The sequence below is a fragment of the Carcharhinus amblyrhynchos genome, chromosome 10 (genome assembly GCF_965287045.1).
Source record: "Carcharhinus amblyrhynchos chromosome 10, sCarAmb.v2.hapA, whole genome shotgun sequence".
In the NCBI taxonomy this organism is placed as follows: Eukaryota; Metazoa; Chordata; class Chondrichthyes; order Carcharhiniformes; family Carcharhinidae; genus Carcharhinus; species Carcharhinus amblyrhynchos.
In genome coordinates, this window is record NC_137333.1 from 83,070,506 (window position 1) to 83,093,086 (window position 22,581).

At 43.1% G+C, this 22,581-nt stretch overlaps 1 protein-coding gene across 5 annotated transcripts in view; it reads right to left on the reverse strand.

The window, feature by feature from the left end:
* LOC145349122 (periostin-like) overlaps nt 1-22,581 on the reverse strand; it is a 92,289-nt gene that overhangs the window by 45,369 nt on the left and 24,339 nt on the right. For all 5 annotated transcript variants that reach the window (XM_080197491.1, XM_080197490.1, XM_080197489.1 and 2 more), the window contains exons 3-8: nt 17,503-17,567; nt 12,473-12,630; nt 10,795-10,959; nt 6,867-7,013; nt 5,032-5,173; nt 888-1,100 (exon numbers count right to left, since the gene is read on the reverse strand). In XM_080197491.1, the coding sequence (XP_080053617.1) occupies nt 888-1,100; nt 5,032-5,173; nt 6,867-7,013; nt 10,795-10,959; nt 12,473-12,630; nt 17,503-17,567 (890 nt within the window). The remainder of the gene's footprint in view (nt 1-887; nt 1,101-5,031; nt 5,174-6,866; nt 7,014-10,794; nt 10,960-12,472; nt 12,631-17,502; nt 17,568-22,581) is intronic.

Genomic DNA, 22,581 nt, shown 5'->3' on the forward strand with positions numbered 1-22,581 from the left:
ATATGATAAAACATCTATATGTTTCTTACACAATTCAGGGCTTACTGTGTTAGGAGCAAACATTTGAGTTTGTACCAATTTGAAAATTACTTTCTACCAGGAATTAATTTATGATGCTGGAATTATCAGTGTTTATAAAAACACAAGTATCCTTACAATGGGGAGAATACTTTAACCAAAAGTCGGTATTGTATCAGTTATTGAGTACACACAATTACATTGATGCAGTGGATCAGAAATGACAGAATGTACATTCATTGTGAAGCGTAGTGTTTTTCAGTTAAATGTGATACCGCACTGGCAGGCTTACAGAGAGTTTCAGTACATCATTTTCTTCCCTGGAGGAACTGATTTGATAGACGAGGACAATCAGAAGAGACTATCTCATGCAATCCTGATAATATCCTCTCCCAACATTCACACGGGCACAATTTTCCATTTAATCTAACTTGTCAACACAAGAATTCAAACTGTGGGAAACTAAAAGATTTGGAAAAAGGTCAAGTGTATCGCAAAGAATACATTCAGCACAATGATTTTCAAAAGAGTGCTGCATTATTTTACTTGTTAGAAAAATTACACATTTGAAGAAATATAATTCTTTCAATTTCATAATACATTTAAATGAACAGGAAAGTATTATAAATTAATGTATTCACAAAATTGTACAAACTGACATTTTTGCTCCTTATACATTAAGCACTGATTTGTTAAGAAATGTATAGACCTTCCAGCAGTTTCAACTTAGACCAAAGAATTGTGTCCAACTCTCATTGAGTTGCCAAGACTAGAATTGTAACAAATTCTTTGAAAAAAATGTGTACCAGGAGGAAAGGAAGCACATGCTCTTTCAGGAATTCTGTCAGCCAATGGCTTTCATCAATTACCTGCATCTGGGATCAGTAATTTATCGATTAAGTGAATCACACCATTGCTTGTGACAATGTCTTTGCGATTGACCATCCTCTGCCCATTAACAGTAAGACTATCACCGTCACATCCAATCTCTATGTGTGTTCCTTCCAAGGTGGCGTAGGTTGACCCGGACATAATGGCTTCTGAACACTGGACAGAGTTGAGAATGTGGTAGTTCAGCATAGCTACAAGAAAAAAGATGGCACGGGTTAATGTCTGCAAACTGACTAGGTCACATTCAACAAGCTGTGAGCTGGAATTCTCCTGTCCCGCCTGCCACTGAAATTCTAGCTGATGGGGCGGGGCAGGGGGGCGGATCATGTAAAGGTCCATTGAAGTCGAACGAGAAGTTCCGGTTTTCAGGCGAGTGCAGCCGGAGAATCCCGCCCCTGATATTGAATACCTCCCAAAAGCACTGGTGGGAGTTGAAGTCTGTCAGGTGCGAGGGGTGTGTCACAGCCCTACCAGAGAGATAGGGAGATGATCCTTGATAATATAAATCAGGAATGTGGAGTAAGCTTGGGATAGTCTGACACTGGGTTAATCCAGGCCCGGGGAGAGGGGGAGGAGTGTAAGCCCCGGGCAAAGGAAGATCCAAAGGTATCCATGTGTATCTGACTTCATTAAGTAAAATGAATGTGACCCATTAGTAGCCAGAATCATTTTTTATTCATTCATAGGACATGGGCATTGCTGGCTTGCCAGCATTTATAGCCTACCCATAGTTGCCTGGGAGCAGCTGAGAGACAGCCGCATTGCTGTGGTGCTGAAGTCACATGTAGGCCAGACCAGGTAAGGATGTCAAATTTCCTTCCCTAAAGAATATTAGTAAACCAGATGGGATTTTCCATTGACAATAGTTTCATGATCATCAGTAGATTTTTAATTCCAGGTTTTTTTTTATTGAATTCAAGTTCCACCATCTGCCGTGGCGGGATTCGAACTCGGGTCCCCAGAACGTTAGCTGAGTTTCTGGATGAATAATCTAGTGATAATACCACTGAGCCATCACCTTCACTGCTTTTACTGAAAGGACTGAAAATTTGCAGGGGGTAGTCAGGCCGATGGAAAATTGTGCCCATGGGGCATAACTCTGCCATTTAAATTAGGGGCTTCCTCCAAGGAGTCAGGGAGTCATCCCATCCCTGAATTCAGACAGCTGAGAAAGCATGGTGCAAATGGGATCTTAGCCACACATTCACCTCATTAACGGTGAGAAGGATGGGCAGAGAGGGGTGATTAAAATCAAGCAGGCTTACTATTTCAACCACTGCCAGTAAAAGTATTTTAAATCATTCATTAGCTCAAGATTCCACACATGTTTACATCGGATCCCATTTCTAACAATGCCAAACATAGCTGCCAAATTGGTGATTTCAAGAAGAAAATGGAAGGCAGTGTTTTAAAGCTAAAAATATATCCAAAAAAACTTTGTGTGAACAACCAAAGTTGAAATCAATGAAGTGAAATTGGGATAAAGGGTGGCTAATTTTTGTCGGTAGATTTTGCCAATTCATTCCTATCTCCTGTCGGAGAATTAAGAGTGAATTATCAGACTGAATTGTTGACTGATAACTGCTCGTGGAGCAACAGGCTTCCTGGGAATAACAGGAGAGATGGAACAGTAGGCTGCCTATGAGCCATGCGGGATGAATTATGTTCCACTCCAGACGCCTCTTGTCATCTGCAAGGGGGGATGTGTGTGTGAGGAAATACAATATCAACCACGAATGATTAATGTGTAGTTTTAGCGATCAGTGTTACAAACACAAGCAGTGGGATCAATTAGTTTGGCTGTCCTCAGAAAGCTCGGGAGACAGTAAATTAATGAAGTCTGGAGGTAATTAATCATGAGAAAGTGTTAGAAATGTTTGGAAAATCCACCACTACTATTTTTACTGTTTACAATGATCACCTGTGCTGGACAAAAAAAGTCTGTTCTATAAACTCAATCATGTGAAAATCTTATTTGAAGTGAGTTGCTGACAGACATAGAAGGAAGGAGGTTGTCTCAAGGTGAGAATTCCTCGGTTTCATGGAGCCCTTGGCCACCAAAAGCGGAGAATTTGGCGTTCAACCAAATCTCCGTTCACAGCAGTTGGATCGGATCGATAATCCCAGCCATGGACAAGGTTGGAGAATTCCGGCCAACATGTCCCCAGTGCTCTGTCCTTGACACCTGCTGCACACACCTATCTCCTATGGTAGCAGCCTCTTCTCACTCCATCCAAAGAAGGGATTTCCAAGTTATGCTGAACTTTTATAAAACACTAGGTTGACCTCAACTGCAGTATTGTGCCCCATTCTGGGAAGCACACTTCCAGAAAGATGCAAAGAGATTAGTGTGCAAAAAAGATTCAAGAAAACGGTCCCAGAGGTGAGGGAGTAGATAGATTGGAAAAACTATGGATGTTTCCCTTATATACAGGAAAAAGGTTGAGAGGAGACTTGATAGAGATCGTGAGGGAGTTGGATAGAGTAGATTGGGAAAAACTGTTCCCAATGGCGGAAAGATCGAGAACCAGAGGGCATTGCATTTAAGGTAAATGGCCTGAGAGTGTGATGGAGGCAGGTTCAATCATGGCAATCAAACAAATACTTGAGTAGTTAGTTGAATAGAAAATAATTTTCAAGGTTCCAGGGAAAATGTAGAGGAATGGGAATAGCTGAGTTGCTCTTGCAAAGAGATAGCATGGGTAAGATGGACCAAATGCCCCCCTATGTGTGTAACCTTTGATTTTATGATTTATATAGTGCTTTTCACAACTTCAGGATGTTCCATAACACTTTCCAGGCAATACAGCTCTCTTAAAGTGATGGCGATGATAGCAGCATGTTTCCATAAACATAAACAGAAGCACTGTTCTAAAGTGGGAAATGCACAGCAAGCTGTCACAAACAACAAAGTGATAATGACCAGATAATCAGTTTCGATGGTATTGACTGAGAGATAAACATCCCCAGGACATTGAGGATAATGATGCATTCAATATAGTGCATTGGGATCTACCCACCTGCAACATCCAAAAAGATGGTGTCTCTGATACTCCAGTGTTGTGGTATCAAGTGCAGGTAAGAACTCAAGAGCAAGAACAAATTTTACCAAGTCTTTATGTGAGCTCGACTTGACTGAGCACAAAACCTATTGCACTACACTTATCGTGGGATTTTCACTCACCCCTGCCCCTTCTTCTCCCCCTCCCCCTGCTGTTTGTTTTTTGGAAACAGAGGTGGCTGGCAGCGGGATCTTCCAGTCCCGCCAGTGTCAACAACGTGTGCTTTGTTCGTCGGCCGTGCTGCCAGCCAGGGATCCCGTCATGGAGGGTCACCTGCAGCGGAACTGGAGAGTCCACTGATGGGAAGGGCGGGGAAATTCAGCCCTTGGTCTGCTGTGCAGGCTGGCCTGGAACATTTAAGCATTCAGGGTGAGATAGAAAAGTGTGAGGAATGTTATCAAAGCTTAAGGCTTTAATTTGAATGAAACGTGTGATTTTTATTCCATTGAATTTCCAAAACATCTGTATTTAATGTGATATCCAGAAATGTAATGTTGGACAAAATGAACTATTCTTGAACCACATCTGTCAGCACATTCAAAGGTGAATAAAATGATCAGTCAAACCCTTGTGAAAACATGGGTTTGTGTTGTATCTAAGTGATTAGTGCATGCAAAGCTATTTATGTACAGCTGTAAAGACCATTTTGCCATTCTTTAAATTATGTTCACAAAGCACCAGGACTGGATTTATGACAAAGAGGAATGTGATTTCAAAAACCCTTTGCAGCCGGCAAGCACTTTAGGGAGGATCTTTGTGCGACAGGATGAAATGCATTGTGCCAGTCAGCAGCCTGCCTTATTTACTCCTTTCTTGGATTTTGTTTTACTGACCCCAGTGGATAACTGACTTGTTAGCTGACGTTACGCTTTAAGATTTACACCCATGTGTAAATTAGGCCAGCAAACCATCTTAACATGTCTGAAACGCAGATACTGATATAAATCAAAGCCAGTCATGGAATGTTGGGCGTAGCATCCGACAAAAGACAGTAGTCCAAATGCTTGCTCACTGACCCTGCTGTGTCATTCACTGTATTGTGCATCACTTAACACTGTACCTCTCAATGCCACAGGATCGCCAAGGATGCGTCCCAGCATCTCTGGGGAAATTCTGCTAAAGGCATCATTGGTCGGAACAAAGACTGTGTAATGTCCATCTTCCCTAAGGGTTTCCAGCAGTCCTGAAGCAGCGGCGGCAGTCTAAAGGGAATGCACATTAGATAGCACCCAATAAATTACAATTCTTAACATGTTAGAATCTCACAAATGAACATTTATCCAATGGTCCAAGGTTAAAATGCAGTTACGAAACAGCAAGTACTCTGCAAAGAAGTCATTTCATAATTTCCCACAAAATAACTGGCCATTGAGAAAGAATAAGCAGCATGAAAATACACCGCTAGATAGCAGTTCCTATTTTTCATTGATAAAAATGGCAAAATAGTCTCTGGTCTGAAGTTAAAAACTCTCCTTTTTAACTACATGATACAATTAGACTATATATTTTCTGATTAGCTTTCCCTTACAAACTTAATGCAAATTGAAAACAAAAGGAAATTGGAATAAAGAACCATAACCCCGGACAATAGGAACAGTAACAAAGGTTGAAAAGTCATTTACGCTAAAGGCTGTCTCTTGAAACTGCTGGAACTCTTTAAATCCATTTTCCAATAGGCAACCTCCCAATCAGACATGTTTAATACTGAGAATTCATGTCTAATTTGGTGATGTTACAAGTGGTGTTGCCCACTAAAGGTGAAACCCAAATTTTTCAAGGTCACTGAATTATCAGTTGAAATTTCAGCCCAGTAAGGGAATATAGGTAATATGGGTTTTTGGGGTCAGACAGAGAGGACATGTCCCCTTTTCTTCTTGCTCTGCCTCTTTTCATTTGGCTCATGTCCAAGCCTTGTTGCGCTTTTGATTCCTTGCCCTTATACTATGGCTTGTTGTCTTCTTGTCTCCTGGGCTTAGAAGATATGTTAACACAATGGCTAGTTTATCCTCTTCCCATCATTGGTAGGTTAGAAGGATTAAGCCATGGTAAATGTGGGTGGTTATGGGGATAGATTGGAGGGAGGGCCTGGGTGGGATGCTCTTTTAGAGAGTTTGTGCAGGCTCGATGGGCTGAATGGCCTCTTTCTGCACTTGTAGGGATTCTATGGTTCTACTGATTCCCTTTCCTGTGACCACATTAGATCAAACAATGCCTGGTGGCAAATCCTCTGGAGTCACAAGGGAGAATAAATAAATAGCTGCATGTGGCAAAAAGACTCATGAATTTCCAAGTGCTGGAAATGAAGGAAAACAGTTTTTAGAAAGCCAACTGAACTTACCTTGCTATGGTCCATTTCCTGCAACCTGCAAATCCCACTGCACCATGACAAGCTTCAATAGCATGCTGAAAACTTGATCCGCAGCAGGCCTTAAGCCTAGAAACAGTGCAAAGCCCTTTCAAGTGCCCTCTGAGTACATTAACTACTTTAGGTAGAGGCTTCAAATCCAGGCCAGACCCAACATAAAAATTAAACAGGACCTTAACCAAATGGACATCTAATTTGCCTGATTTTCCTTCCACTAGTGCCCAGAATTGAGATGGGAGTGAGGCAAAAATCACCTCCAATATGTCTCAATTCATAATGCCACATTTTAACACAGTTCATCGTGCTGGGTCAGGTTTTCAGGTAGAATATTAAGCATTCATTCAATGTTTAAACATAATAGTGTCAAAATAACTTCTCAATTAAATCACATGTTAATTATTTAATTAAATTAAGTATCTAGTCAGCACTGTGGAATTCAACAAATTGTCAATATTTAATGTGCTGAAAAATCAGAGATTTATTCTGTTGCGATGATGCTTATATGGATCATCTGTTAGACATCAACTTACCCTGAAAGATGAAAGATCCTCATTTCCTTCAATAACATCTGCTATTGTGTTACCGAGTGCCGTGATGACTCGGTCAATGACATGCACAATGCCATTGGTTGCAATCTGGTTTGCATAAAGTATTTTTGCACAGTTCACTGTAACAATCTGCAAAGGTTAAAAGAAAGAATCAAAGGCTTTTACCATTTTTCAAACATTTCTACCTTAGTTCCACATTTTCAACATCCAAAGCATAAGAAGAGTATTTTCCAGTTAATATTTCAAATTTTTTATGCTGTCTTCAACATTGGCCCACCTTTGTGGCAGGTCCTATCATCATTCCATTCTTATCTGTCCCAGTTTAGCCAACCCTTTACCTGAGATGTCTTTACCTTCCATGCCTACACAGCCATGCAAGGGTTTGTTGACCTCAGGTGGGGATTTCCGGCCTTGGGGCGAGCGTGGCCGTCCATCTTTCCCCAGTTCTACTTTTTAACTATGTGTGGCCTGATTGGAACATATTCAATGGAAGCACTTACATTATTACATTAATAAATTCAGATAAACACAAAACTTAAAGCAGTAGAATGGCCTCTTTCTGTGTTGTAAACGTCTATGTGTCACTGACAATTAAAGTTAGACCGAAAATTGTGATATTAAGTAATGTATATGCTTCATATGAATGAATATAATCACTGTGGCTGCAAGAGCAGGTCAGAATTCGCCTCCTGATTTCCTAAAAACTCTCAGCCATCTGTAAGGTACAAATCCAGAGTGTGATGGAATACTCCCCACTTGCCTTGTTGAATGTGATTCCAACAAAACTCAAGGCCATCTGGGGCAAATGAGTTCACTTGATTTGCACCCCAGCCACAAACATTCACTCTCTCCACCACAGAGTTGCACACTGGTAGCAGTGTACACCAACTATAGGATGCACTGCAGCAACTCACCTTTGACAGCACCTTCCAAACCCACAACCTCTGACACATAGATGAATGAAGTCAGCAGTCACATGGAAACACTTGCACGTTCTATGCAAGTCCCATACCGCGCTGACTTGGAACCGATCCTTGCCCTGTCGCTGGGTCAAAATTCTAGAACTCCTTCCCTGACAGGGTGTACCTGCATTATGTAGGCTGCAATGATTCAAGAAGATAGCTCAGCACCACCTTTCTCGGGCAGTTAGGGATGGGCAATAAATGCCAGCCTTTCCAACAGCACTCAAATAAATAAGTGAAAGTAAGTGGCAGGGATGCCATAATTGATAATAGTTCTTACGGTCTCAGAAGGGGAACAGCCAACCAAGGGTTCTTGCTCAGTATCCTAGCAGTCACCACCCTGGAAGAGTAGGCATGTGACTGTCAAGCAAAAACAGGATAACAAAAGGTAGTGACGGCCCTCATTCCAATGGACCATGCATTCCATTGACTACACCCTAAAACAGGGTACCCGATATTGTGAGTTGTTAGCAGTATTTAAAATCAGCCCCTGTCTCTGAAAGGGAAGGGTGCTGCTGTGATCATTTGGGATAGTGTTGCTCAGGAATTGCCTGACCATGGTGAGGGAGAGCATGCACCAAGGTTTTCCAACGCTGGACTGGAGGCCTTCGAGACTGGGGAGAAGGAGTGGCGCTTTGTACCCCCAGGAAGCCCTCCAGACACACACTGAGTACTAAATGACTGGACCAGATAGCCATGAACCACAAATGTTTACTTCAGTCATCACCAGAGCCAATCCAATTAAGAATCAGTCACACTGCAGTGGGTCTGGAGTGATATACAGGCCAGATTCGATAAGGAGAGTGGATCCTTCCTTAATGGAATTTTTTTCACTGCTGGAGAGGCCGGCAGCATAGCGCTGAGTGGACCACTGTGCACCCATCGATCCTTTAGCGCTGAGATTGTCACAAGTAGCCCCACACTACTGGCCAACACAGCAACCCCGCATCACTGCCTCTCTGATCCCTTCACTCCCCGATTGCTGGCCTCCTGTCCTTCCCCCACCCCACTGTAAGGCACGATCTCCCAACCCTCTTCCTCCTCCTGTCCTGATCTCCCCCACCCCACCTCACCCACCCCCCCCCTCCCCTGCAGTCTCAAACCCCACTCCGTCTTTGATGGCCAGCCCCAATCTGCCCTTTCCCTCCTTCCCTCTGCCAATGATCTTGACTGCAGGGTGACAGAGGGAACCCCCACCCCCACAGGTTGGCCTCCCTATAGCCCTGCCCCCTTGACACTGCCCAATGCCTGGTGGGCAGTGCCAAGGTGCCCTTGGGACATTGCCAGTTTTCCCCTTTGAGCAGTGCCAGGGAGTCAGGCTGGCACTGTCAGGGGGTACTTCTCCTTACGCCCAATTTATTGGTCTTCCTTCACTTCAGTGGGGTCGGACTGCCAGCTCCCCGTTAGTGGGGAGCTGTTGTAAAGCATTCCTGGCTGTGGGGGAGTTGCTAGCAGGCCCGAGACTTCAGTCCCGGGACAGTTAATTGGATTTAAATGGTGATTATAATATTTATATCAGCACTGCACCGATTTTCGATGTGGAGCTGAAGATGCCATAAATCCTGTCCCCACTGACACACGGAGGCTGTGGCGCCCAGTGGAGAGCCTGCTAAATGGCCTCTGCTGATGTCTCCCAGCCCGTTGCGCTGCTAGAGCAACACAGCAAGCTGGGAGAATCACACTCCACGTGTTAATTTCTTTTCCAAGACGGCCTCCAGTGGATTTTACGCATTTTGGAATTCTAAAGCATTTGTAGTGCTCCAAAATGCCAAATCTCTGCCCTTGGTACCTCCAGGAAAGAAGAAGAAAAGCACAAAAGAGGTCATTCTTTGGTGCACATGCCTTAAGCTTTAGCACTTCTGGATTATCATGATTTGCCCACAATTTATAAATTACCTAGGATATATTAAGATTATATGAGCTGGAACCTTGTGGCTTCAGAATATGTACCAGGTTCTGCCACAAATCAAATCACATTTATGGTGGCACAGTGGTTAGCACTGCTGCCTCACAGTGCCAGGGACCCAGGTTCAATTCCCAGCTGGGTCAGTGTCTGTGTGGAGTTTGCACATTCTCCCTGTGTCTGTGTGGGTTTCCTCTGGGTGCTTTGGTTTTCTCTCACAGTCCGAAACACATGCTGGTTAGGTGCATTGGCCATGCTAAATTCCCCCTCAGTGTACCTGAACAGGCACCAGAGTGTGGTGACTATGGGATTTTCACAGTAACTTCATTGCAGTGGTAATGTAAGCCTACTTAAAATCATAGAATCCCTACAGTGCAGAAGGACGCCATTTGGCCCATTAAGTCTGCACCAATCATAATCCCGCCCAGGTCCGACCATGTAACCCCATTTATTTACCCTGCTAACCCCCTGTAACTAAGGGATAATTTAGCATGGTCAAACCACCTAACCAGTATATCTTTGAATTTTGGGAGGAAACCGGAGCACCCAAAGGAAATCCCCACAGATATGGGGAGAACGTGCAAACACCACACAGACATGACCCAAGCTGGGAATCGAACCCGGATCCCTGGTGCTGTGAGACAGCAGTGCTAACTACTGTACCACCACGCTGCCCCTTGTGACACTAATAAGTAAACTTTAAACTTTTTTGCCTTGCATCCAACTTCCACGCTGAGTAAACACTCATGCTAACTTATTTTATATTGAAGGCACCCTGATAATCTGTTGTCATCCACCAAGGATCACAGGTATCCCTCTCCACTAGAGAGAAACAATGAGTGATGTAGCTCAAGGGGCACCACTCTGCACAGCAAGCGTGGGGCAAGAGAAGAAGACAGATCTCCACAAACTATCACAGCTGGCATGGGGATTGAACCCGGAATGTTAGCATCATTCTGCATCACACTCTTGCCATCTGAGCTAACCAAACCACCACGAGCGAATGCTGAAAGATGTAAAACTGAGTAAAGATCAACAAACCCACCCCATTTGGATAATGATTGATGAGGATGCCAAGGTCACTATACATAGACTGTACAGTCATTCCATCCTTCATATCCTTTGTCAATAAGCGATAATTGACCATATGGTAATGCAGAGCGTTAAGGAGTTCAATGTTCACATTGCTTAACAGTGCATCGCGAATCTCCTATTAGGAAATAAAAAGAAAATGTCAGCTACTTAACCAGTGCCTACAATTTATAATGCTAATTAGGAATGTAATATGCAAGATTAAAATTTCTCCATTGAATTAATGCAGCGAAATATCATCATCTATTTGTCAAATCTTATAAATATCTACTAATAACTAACTCATTATTATAATTGAAATTTTAAGAACAGTCATGAACAGAGAAATATTTTTAGCTGATGCAAAGCAGTTGTTTATGAGCTCAAGTTTTTCAGTGTTACATTTTATCCTGATACATTTCTCCCTGGTTAGACATCTCCTCCTCCCCCAGCCCCAACACAGTTACTGCTTCTGAATATCCCCTCTCCAGCTCAGCTGGCACCTGACTGGGTCTCAATCTGTCCAGGCCATTTTTAATTCTGCAAATTTCATGTTTCCTTTTGGAATTAACTATTTTTACTTCAAAAGGGAGATTTTCTGAAGTGGGACACTGAATGATGAATGGTGACAGACTTTGTCAGGAACTCAAAAAGGTTAATTCGGAAACATTGTACAGAAGTTGGCAAGCTCCACCCCTCCACAGCAGCCCACCAGTCCCTACACATCTTTTACAGTGTGGCATGGTGGCACAGTGATTAGCACTGCTGCCTCACAGTGCCAGGGACCCGGGCTCAATTCCAGCCTTGGGTGACTTTGCACATTACCCCCATGTCTGCATGGGTTTCCATCAAATGCTCCCGTAACGTCCCACAGTCCAAAGATTAGGTTAGGTGGATTGGCCAAGCTAAATTACCACTTAGTGACCAAAGATGTGTAGGTTAGGGGGATTAGTGGAGTAAATATATAACTGGTTACGGGTATAGGGCCTGGGTAAGATTCTCTGTCAGACAGTTGGTGCAGACTCAATGGGCCAATTGGCCTCATTCTGCACTTTAAGGATTCCATTCATGTTTTCGGGCTGTCTTATGCCTAAGAGAGGACTCCACCCCCTGGAGTGATTACCCACTCTCAGTCCCAATTGGCCCCTCAAAGCAAGTGACCCTCCTCTCCTGAGCTGCCCTTAAAGGGACAGTTACCACAGACACCTACAGGCACAGAGGTTCGCACTCCTGCTTCACAGTGCCAGGTATCTGCGTTCAATTCCTGGCTTGGGTCACTGTCTGTGCGGTGTCTGCACATTCTCCCCATGTGTGTATTGGTTTCCTCCAGTTTCCTCCCACAGTCTGAAAGATGTGCTGGTTAGGTACACTGTCCATGCTGAATTACCCCTCAGTGTACCCGAACAGTCGCCAGAGTGTGGTGACTAGGGGATTTTCACAGTAACTTCATTGCAGTGTTAATGTAAGACTACTTGTGACTAATAAATAAATAAACTTCAACTTAACTCATTGATTACTGCCATCAGCCAGCAGTGGAATTCAAACTATAGCCACAGCCGTTCAAATTGACTGTCCCTCAAATAACTTGCAATTTGCTATCCTTGCACAATCTTGTTGCTATTTCTCTCATGAATATTTCATGGACAACTTACGGCATCCAGCAACATCCAAGCATCATCACTCGGTGCAAAAAATGTGAATGATCCGGCCCCTTCAATCTCTCTTCTTAGATCAGATCTGTCTGCATAATCCTGTGTACTTCTGGCGCCCACGACACCCAAAGTACCATAGACATGGTCAATAGGGGCAACTACAAAGAAAAGATAAACAAGGAAGAGTTTCAGTCAAAACTAATCGTCAAAGGAATATACGCCAGCAAACAGAATGCAAGCCTTTGAATTTCCGCAAGTTAAGAAACTGATAATAATCTTAGCAACAGACAGCTAAATTATCTGAGTGGTAGACAGTGTCACCATTTCCACTATGGATATTCCCAGTGCTGTGGTAATTGTGCTCAGAAGCTGGGCAATCAATATAAGTGTAATTTGGAATAACATGACATTAGTCTCGTTTTGGAGGCAGTGTTTAACATGACGTATATTTTACTTTAATCAGTATTGTAAAATATGTCACAAAAATAGAACACTCTGGAAAATCTCAGCAGGTCTGACAGCATCTGTGGAGAGAGAATAGAGCCAATGTTTTGAGTCAGGATGACCCTTTGTCAGAGCCTTTTTTTTCCATATATACTTTGGTCAGAGAAGGGTTTCTGCTAGTTACAGTGGAGAATTGGGAGATGACCTTTAGAATGTCCAGTCACATGATTTTATCACTGGTCGGTCGCTTCCACTGCACTGCTGAGGTCTGATGATTCTTTCTCCACAGATGCTGTCAGACCTGCTGAGTTTTTCCAGCATTTTCTATTTTTGTTTCCAATTCCAGCATCCACAATATTTTGCTTTTATACTATAGTGTAAAGTGTGTCACCTGATCATTCCTTTTAATGTCTCTCAAAATTTCATTGCACGTGAACGGTTTTCAGTTAAATTACATCATACACTGTGGGCAGAATTTTCCCATCCCACCTGCCAAGGGAATCGTAGCAGGTGAGACACGGACCATGCAGAGGTCTGTTTTCCTCAGGTGAGATTTTCCAGTCTTGGAGCGAGCATGGCTGGAAAATACTGCCTTGAGTTGTAAAGTATCATTCCAAATATTATAATCTACATTGAGTTAGATTTGATTTGATTTATTATTGTCACATGTTTTAGTACAGTGAAAAGTATTGTTTCTTGTGCACTGTACAGACAAAGCATACCTTTCATAGAGAAGGAAACAAGAGGGTGCAGAATGTAGTGTTACAGTCATAGCTAGAGTGCAGAGAAAGATCAACTTAACGCAAGGTAAGTCTATTCAAAAGTCTAAAGGCAGGAGGGAGTCAGTTGGTACATGACCTCAAATTTCTGTATCTTTTTCCCAATGAAAGAAGGTGGAAGAGAGAATATTGGGGTGCATGGGGTCCTGAGTTATGCTGGCTGCTTTTCTGAAGCAGCAGGAAGTGTAGACAGTCAATGGATGGGAGGCTGGTTTGCGTGATAGACTGGGCTACATTCATGACCTTTTGTAGTTGCTGTGGTCTTGGGCGGAGCAGGCACCATACCAAGCTGCGATACAACCAGAAAGAATGCTTTCTATGGTGCATCTGTAAAGGTTGGTGAGAGTTGTAGCTGACATGCCAAATTTCCTTAGTCTTCTGAGAAAGTAGAGGTGCTGGTGGCTTTCTTAACTATAGTGTCAGCATGGGGGGACCAGGACAGGTTGTTGGTGATTAAATGACAACGATTAATTTCTTGCTTCATTCACATTAGATCAAGAGGGTCTATTCTGGGAGGAAATCTTGCAGTGCAGTGGGTAGCATCCCTGCCTCTGAGCCAGCCAAGCTTCAGGTTCAGTCTCGCTCCAGGACTTGATGGCCAAATAAGGTGCATCCATAACGCAGGCTGAGAATCAACCTGCACATCCTTTCAACACATGTCATTGGCAAGTGGTAAACATGGGAGAGATTCCTGATTAGCCATGTGACAGAAAGGACACTGGAGTCTCTACCATCACTATCCATAACTCATGCTACAACATGCATGTAAACATATATGTTGCCACAGCAATTTGGACTCAGTGATCTATAACTCATTTAAATGGGCTGACTTTATTACATCGACCAAAGTTGATACCCTGATAAGGAATTACAGCTGAGAAAAGTGAAGAAAGTCTTATCTAACGTCAATAACATGGGATTGGATTTCATGGCAGTGGGCTGTTGAGTTGGGGTTTGGTATTATTCATCCATTGCAAGAGTCGACCATTTACCGACACACCTCAAAGAATCCCTGCCCCACAGCTATAATGTGTTGCCAGCAGACTAAACATGCAGAGATTTTTGGGATCAGACAGAGAGAGGACGTGTCCCCTTTTCTTCGTGTTCTGCCACTTTTCTTTCGGCTCATGTCCAACCCTTGTTGCTGCCTGTGATGCCTTGCCCTTATCTTGTGGCTTGTTGTCTTCTTGTGTTGTCAGCAGGCTAAACATGTAGAAAGTGAGACTGCTGTCTCTTGTTGGGACTCCTGCCCTCTAGGGCGATGGACCACACTGATTAGCCAGCAGCTCTCGCAGCCTCAGGAGAACCAGGGCTCAGCAGCAGGCATTGCTGAGAGTGCTAGTAGGAGACATGAGGGAGAGCGATGGTGTCTGGACTGAGATAAGCCCTGGGCTTCTAGGGCAAGAGGGGATTCTAAAACCTGAGAGGAGGGCAGGGGGGATGGGGGATGATGTAAGGAGGGTGGGTTTTAGAGGTCGCTAGAGGAAGGAACCAAGGGGGTATACATCTTGGCAGGGGAGAATGCCCCTGATGTGTAAAGGGCAGCCCACAAAGGACGTACCTCACTTCTTTTGTATCTTTTAAGTATTTTGTTTAAGAAAAAGACCTGCGCGCTCCTGCCTGCTTGTCCATACCAACTGCATGATGATCTGAGCAGCTGATTATTCCTGTCAACTGACATGGTAACAAACTTGATTGACCTTTTATTTAAAAATAACGGTCAGGCTGCCTATTTTAACATCTGCCTACCTACCATGTTATTGGGGGAGCATCTCCAGGAGGGGTGGGAAGGTGATGAAGTGGCCACCCCTCCCCCACCCAGGGATTTTACTTTTACTGATGATGCATGAAATGATACACTGTTACACAGAATTGCCTAACAGAATAGAATATTTTAGACTTTGATTGATAGATGGGTTAAATATTATTGAGCAAAGGGAATGATATTCTCTAACTCCTGTGGTACCGCAGCAGATAATTGCTTAATGGTTTACAGGGCAACACAGGACTTCAAAGCTCCCTTTAAATGATTAACAGCACAGTTCCCTTTCATGGCTCACTGGGGTTATCCAAGGATTAACTGTATCATGTAGAATGGGAAAGCAGCCAATGTTGAATATGCTGATAGAATAGCTATACAGCATTAGAATTAATTCCAGTACTTCTCAATGAGGAGAGCAGTAAGCAGAAACGCTGCCCTGACCCTCAGTGTCTGTGTGTGGCTAGAGGGGCTCCATAATTACTCTCAGTATCGAGATGGAGGGGGTGTAACCACATTAACGGAACTACAGTTACCCTCAATATTTCTGGATTGGCAGTGGAAAAATAATTAAATATAATTACCGGCCTACAAAATGATAACCACACCATGGGTTTAGTCTGAAAGAAAAGTTTGTGTCTTTGATAGTTATCTTCAGAATCTGACCTTCCATTCTAGTTTACTTAGGCTTTCTTCAGTATAGTGCATCATTTATGAGAATAGTCTTGAATGGACGGCACAGTGGTTAGCACTGCTGCCTCTCAGCGCCAGGGACCTGGGTTCAATTTCTGGTCTCAGTCACAGTCTGTGTGGAGTTTGCACATTCTCCCCATGTCTGCATGGGTCTCCTCCAGGTGCTCCGGTTTCCTCCCACAGTCCAAAGATGTATGGGTTATTTGATTGGCCGTGCTCAATTGTCTTCAGCGTCAGGGGACTAGCAGAGTATTAGATGGGATTACAGGGATAGGACCTAGGTGGGATTATTGTCGGTGCAGACTCAATGGGCTGAAGGCCTCCTTCTGTACTGTAGGGATTCAATGATAGAGGAAGCCACTACTTCTATGCTTTGATATTGATGCACAAAGATGGATTCTTTGTTCCAATTCCAGTTCTCTTCCCACACTTAACTGTGCTCTAAGACAGACTTTCATCTGTTTTCGTAGCCAGTAATTCCCAGAACAAGTCACTAGTCTGTCTCTAGAATTTCATAGTTTGAGGGGAGCCACTCCACATCAAGTGTGGCTGACCAGCAGTCTCACCCGCTCTTACCACCAGCCATTTGCATGTTTAGAAGGATCTGCAGGTTGACACTTGTTTAGCGCACCTTCTTATGAATGTACCTTCTTTGGCCATTGAGTCTGGGGTGGGATTCAAACCCTGAGCTGCTGGCTCAGAGGCAAGGGCACTAACCCACTGTACCACAGGAATACCATTATTAGTTGCTAATTACTAAATAACCAGCACAGATACATCAACATCCAGTGTCCCATTTACATTACGTGCTTTAACATCCCATCAGGCTTTTTGCAAGAAAGGCTTCGATCCAGGTACCATCTTATAGTACAGACCTGATCTTATAGTTGACATCAACTCACGTTGTGTGACATACACTAAGGACAGGATTTTACAGCCTCTCCTGCCCGGCAAGATATTCCAGTCCTCCTGAAGTAAATGGGGATTTAAATGACCCACTGCATCCATCAGGGGAGACACACTGTGGTGGGGCTGTAAAATCCTGGCCCAAATATTTTGTACCAGGAAAACTAAATTCAATGTTTATTATTTGCACTGTATCCTCATTGCTGTACAACCACTGTATTGCCACAAAATATAACATAAAGCCAACATTTAGGATCTCTAGATTATGCAGTAATCTCCATTATACATAAGTAAGTAAGTACCCTTGATGGGAGGAGCTAATGGAGATACCATTGCATGAACAGAAAATATAATTAGAATAACATTGAATTACAATTTTTTGTGACTTTTGCATATGCAACAATTAAAATTCAGTGTTAAAAATGATTACATCAGGACAATTTAATTACCTGCTGGGCACCCACGCCCTCCATCAAGCCTCATATAACCTGGGCAGCATTCATATAAGACCAACCTGCAGTCAAAAGAATGAAAATATGCAAATATGTTAGCCAAAAAAAAACTGGACTGAGAACAAACAAGTCTCCTGAAAACGAGTTATGACTGAATTGTTCATCGCTCAATGCATAACACATGATTCTCTGAGGTTGGTGGTTTTATCCAAAAACTAGCTTGATTAATATGAGAATGAGAATATTCCATATTCAAATAGAAATGGTATGCTAACTGACCGCAAGATGAGTTTCCGACCCATATTCACATCACTAAGGCAGCTTCTTTTCACTTCTGTTACATTGGCCAATTTCACCTCTGCCTCATTTCGTCTACCCATGAAACCTTCATTCATGCCTTTGTTACCTCTTGACTTGACTATTCCAATGCACTCCTGGTTGGCCTCCTACCTTTCCTAGAAATCTTCCAACATTCGGCTGTCCATGTCTGAACTCATACAAAGTCCCATTTACCTCACAGCCCTCAGTTCACTGGCCTGCATTGCCTACTGGTCAGGCAACATCTTGGTTTTAAATTCTTGTCAAACATTTGTTTTCAAATTCATCTTGCCATTGCCCTTCCTTAATCCCATAATCTCCTCCAGCCCACAACCTTCCGAGCTCATCTAATTCTGGCATCCTGGACATCTCTGATTTTAATCTTGCCAGCAATGCATATGTCCCATGAATGAACATGTTATACAATATAGATTTTGCTCCATTATTGATTTCCGTGTGTTCAGTTACCTAGGAGTGAATCTCTGGAATTCCTTGCCTACATCTTTCCATTGTTGCACCCGGCTTTCCTCCTTTAAGATACCCCTTAAAACATATCTCCTTAACTATCTGATTTAATCTATTTTTATGAGGTTCAATGTCACATTTGTTATTTGGTTGTTGCTATGCAGTGTCCTGAGGAACTTTAGTACACCATTGTTCTTTCACAACTGCCATTATACATTACAGCAGGTTGCCTTTTAATTAAATGAGTTTGCCATTGTATAGCAACAAACATATTGCTTTCTTCATGCAGTTTTTAAACTTTTAAAATTTCATGGGGTTTACTTATTAGTGTCACAAGTAGGCTTACATTAAACACAGTAATGAAGTTACTGTGAAAATCCCCTACTCGCTACACTCAGTATTCGGGTATACTAAGGGGCAATTTAACATGGCCATTGCACTTAACCAGCACGTCTTTCAGATTGTGGGGGGAAACCGGAGTGCCCAGAGGAAACCTGCACAGACACGGGGAGAATGTGCAGACTTCGCAAAGACAGTAACCCAAGCCAGGAATTGAACCCAAGTCCTTGGCGCTGTGAGGGCAGCAGTGCTAACTATTGTGTGTGTGCTGAGTTCTTCTCAGTTTGAAAATATAGGGATTAAAATTCAACTCTGGTGGGGTACAAAATGACTACCGATGACTCGGTCAAGTTTTATACATCGTTGTATTTTCCATTCCTTTATGCACCTCAGCCAGTTCTCTAAAAGAGAGGCAAGCTGCTGCTCTTAATTGAATTTTACCCCCATAATCATACACATCTTGTTATCATGTTATGCAGAAAGCACGATTTGGTGTACATGATATAGCGGCCAGGATTTTCTATGCGACCCTGCCACATGTTGCAGAGTGGCAGAGGTGGCCCGCCATCGGCTGGTGGTGGGATCTTCTGGTCCTGCTGTCGTCAGAGGGGTTTCTCATTGGATGCACCCCCTCGCCGACAGGAAACCCACAGCAGGGGTTTACCATTGGTGGGACTGGAAGATCCTGCTGGCGAGAACGGTCCAAAAATTCCGAACAGTATAAACTGGTAGGGAATTCTAATGATTCTGCATCTATTGGATAAAGCAAATTTTAAATGTTACTCCCATTTGGCTAAATACCTACCAGCGTAACAGCAATTAAAGTGATTTAAGATCAACACTGCAGGCCCTAGTTTAATGGCACTCATCATAACAGAGTGGCCATGTGTGTCCCACTTACACCTCACTATGATCCTCAGTAGACCTGCTGTTTGTAAAGAGTTGGGTGTCAGGTTTATCATTTCTGGGACTGACTTTACAAATATGCTTTCTGAACATCGTAAACTGAAGGCTTGTTATGGAATCAGTGGATGGTTACAACGTGGAAGGAAGCTCAGGACCCTGGCTTCTTTTATTATTATTCACCATAAATTGGTGTTATATGCAACCCTTTCACCAATGGGATCAGTTTCTTATCAATCATCCAGAACCCTCATTAATTTGAGCATCTCTATCAAATCTCCTATCAACCTTTTCTTCTTCAAGGAGAACAGCCTGAGCTTCCAGAATCTATCCACATCCCTGGAACCATTCTCATAAATATCAAAGGCCTTCACATCCTTCGTAAAGTGTGATTTTCAGACTTGGACACAAATACTTCAGTTGAAGCCAACCCAATGTTTTGTAAAAGATAAATCATAACATGTTTGATTTAATATTCCATGCTTCTATTAATAAATTGCATGATACCCTATGCCTTATTAACCACTTTCTCAACCTGCTCTGCCACCTTCAACAACTTGTGTGCAGAGTCACCCAGGTCCCTTTGCTCCCACACTCCTTTTAGATCATATTCTTTATTTTAGATTGTCTCTCCTTGTTATCCTTTCCAAAATGAATTACTTTACACTTCACCACCTTAAATTTCAGATGCCATACGTCCATCCATTCCACCAGCCTGTATGTCCTCTTGAAGTCTTTCACTATCTTCCTGGTTCACAATACTTCCATGTTTTGTGTTGTGTAAGTTATGAGATTGCGCCCTGCTCATCTAAGTCTAAGTGTGATTAATATAGATCAATAAAATCAGCGGCTTTGCATTAATCTCCTGGGGAACCCCTCTGCATACCCTACTCCAGCCTGAAAAAAGCATCCACTGCGGTTCCTGATATTCAGCCATCTTTAGGAATATAGGAACAGGTGCAGGCCATTCGGTCAGTCGAGGCTGTTCAGCTATTCAAATGTTCAGTTACCTCTACACCATCTTTCCACCATTACCCCCATATCCCTTGATAGAAACATAAAAATAGGAGCAGGAGTAGGTCATTCAGCCCCTTGAGCCTGATCTACACCATTCATTATGAACATGGCTGATTTCCAATTCATTAGTCTGATTCTATTTTCCCCGTACCCTTTATTCCCTTCACTCCAAGGACTATATGTAACCCCTTCTTGAAAGCATTCAATGTTTCAGCCTCAACTGCTTTCAGTGGTAGTAAATTCCACAGGCCTCTGGCTGAATAAACTCCTCCTCATAGTCTTTAAAGGCTTACTTCATAACCTTATATTGTGAACCCTGGTTCTGGACTCCCCACCATCAGGAACATCATTCCTGCATTTACCATGTCTAATCCAGTTAGAACTTTATAGTTTTCTCAGAGATTCCCCCTTCATTCTTCTGAACTCCAGCGAATATAATCCTAACTGACTGAATCTCTCCTCAGTGTGGCAAACCTTTGCTACATTCCCTCTATAGCAAGAGTATTCTTCCTCTGATAAGGAGACCATTAGTATGGCAAAATCTATTTCAGTCTTGAATACACTCTATACCCAAAGCTCTGGGGGTAAAGAATTCTAAAGATTCACCATTCTCTGCATGAAGAAATTCCTCAAGTCAGTCTTAAATGGCCTGCCTCCTAATCTGAGGCAATGTTCCCTGGTTCTAGACTGACCACTAAGAAGTCTGACAACACCAGGTTCAAGTCCAATCGATTTATTTGATAATAAACTCACAAGCTTTCGAGGTTCTCCTCTTCATCAGGTGAATGAAGAGCTCTGGCCTCAGACAGAGCATATAAAGCACAGACAGTTTACAGATTACTGATTAGAATGCGAATCTTCACATCTGACCTGCTATTCAAGTCTTAAAGTGGCTAACAATGTGAGTGGAAGGCGCACTGAGCACAGGTTAAAGAGATGTGTATTGTCTCCAGACGGTACAGTAAGTGAGGTTTAGCAAACCCAGGCAAGTCACAGGGGTAACAGATAGTGCAACACGAACTCAAGATCCCTGTTGAGAACGTCCTCATGTGTGCGGAACTTGGCTATCAGTCTCTGTTCAGTGACTCTGCGCCGTCATATGTCGTGAAGGCCGCCTTGGCGCCTTCACCCAGGGGGAGAGTGCGGGGATTGAACCCCACACCCAGGGGGAGAGCCAAGGCGGCCTTCACGACACACGACAGTGCAGAGTCACTGAGCAAAGACTGATAGCCAAGTTCCGCACACATGAGAATGGTCTCAACAGGGATCTTGGGTTCATGTTGCACTATCTGTAACCCCTGTGACTTGCCTGAGTTTGCAAAACCTCACTTACTGTACTGTCTGGATACAATACACATCTCTTTAACCTGTGATCAGTGCGCCTTCCACTCACATTGTCGGCCACTTTAAGGCTTGAACAGCAGGTTAGGTGTAAAGATTCGCATTCTAATCAGTAATCTGTAAACTGTCTGTGCTTTATATGCTCTGTCTGAGGCCAGAACTCTTCATTCACCTGACGAAGAGGGGAACCTCAAAAGCTTGTGAGTTTATTATCAAATAAATTGGTTGGACTTAAACCTGGTGTTGTCAGACTTCTTACTGTGTTTACGCCAGTCCAACGCCGGCATCTCCACATCTAGACTGACCAGTCAGGACAAACATCCTGTTTACATCTACCCTGTCACACCCTGTAAGAATTGTGTATCTTTGCTGCTACTGTCACTTTTATTTCATGGATTAAACTTCGCTGACAAGCCTGCAATGTGGCACATTGTCAAACGCCTTTTCGAAGTCCATATGCACCACATCAACCGTATTCCCTTCACTAACCTCTCTATTAACTTACCAAAATCTCACCAAATGCTCAATCATCGTTAGTTAGAAATGACTTGCCTTTAACAAATAAATGTAACCTTTGCTCAGTTAATCAAGATATTTATCCAATGTGGTTGCCTCTTAACTGCCCCCTGCCCTAGCTTACCAATCAATTCAAAGGGCACTAGGATGGGTAATGAATGCTAGCTTAGGCAGTGA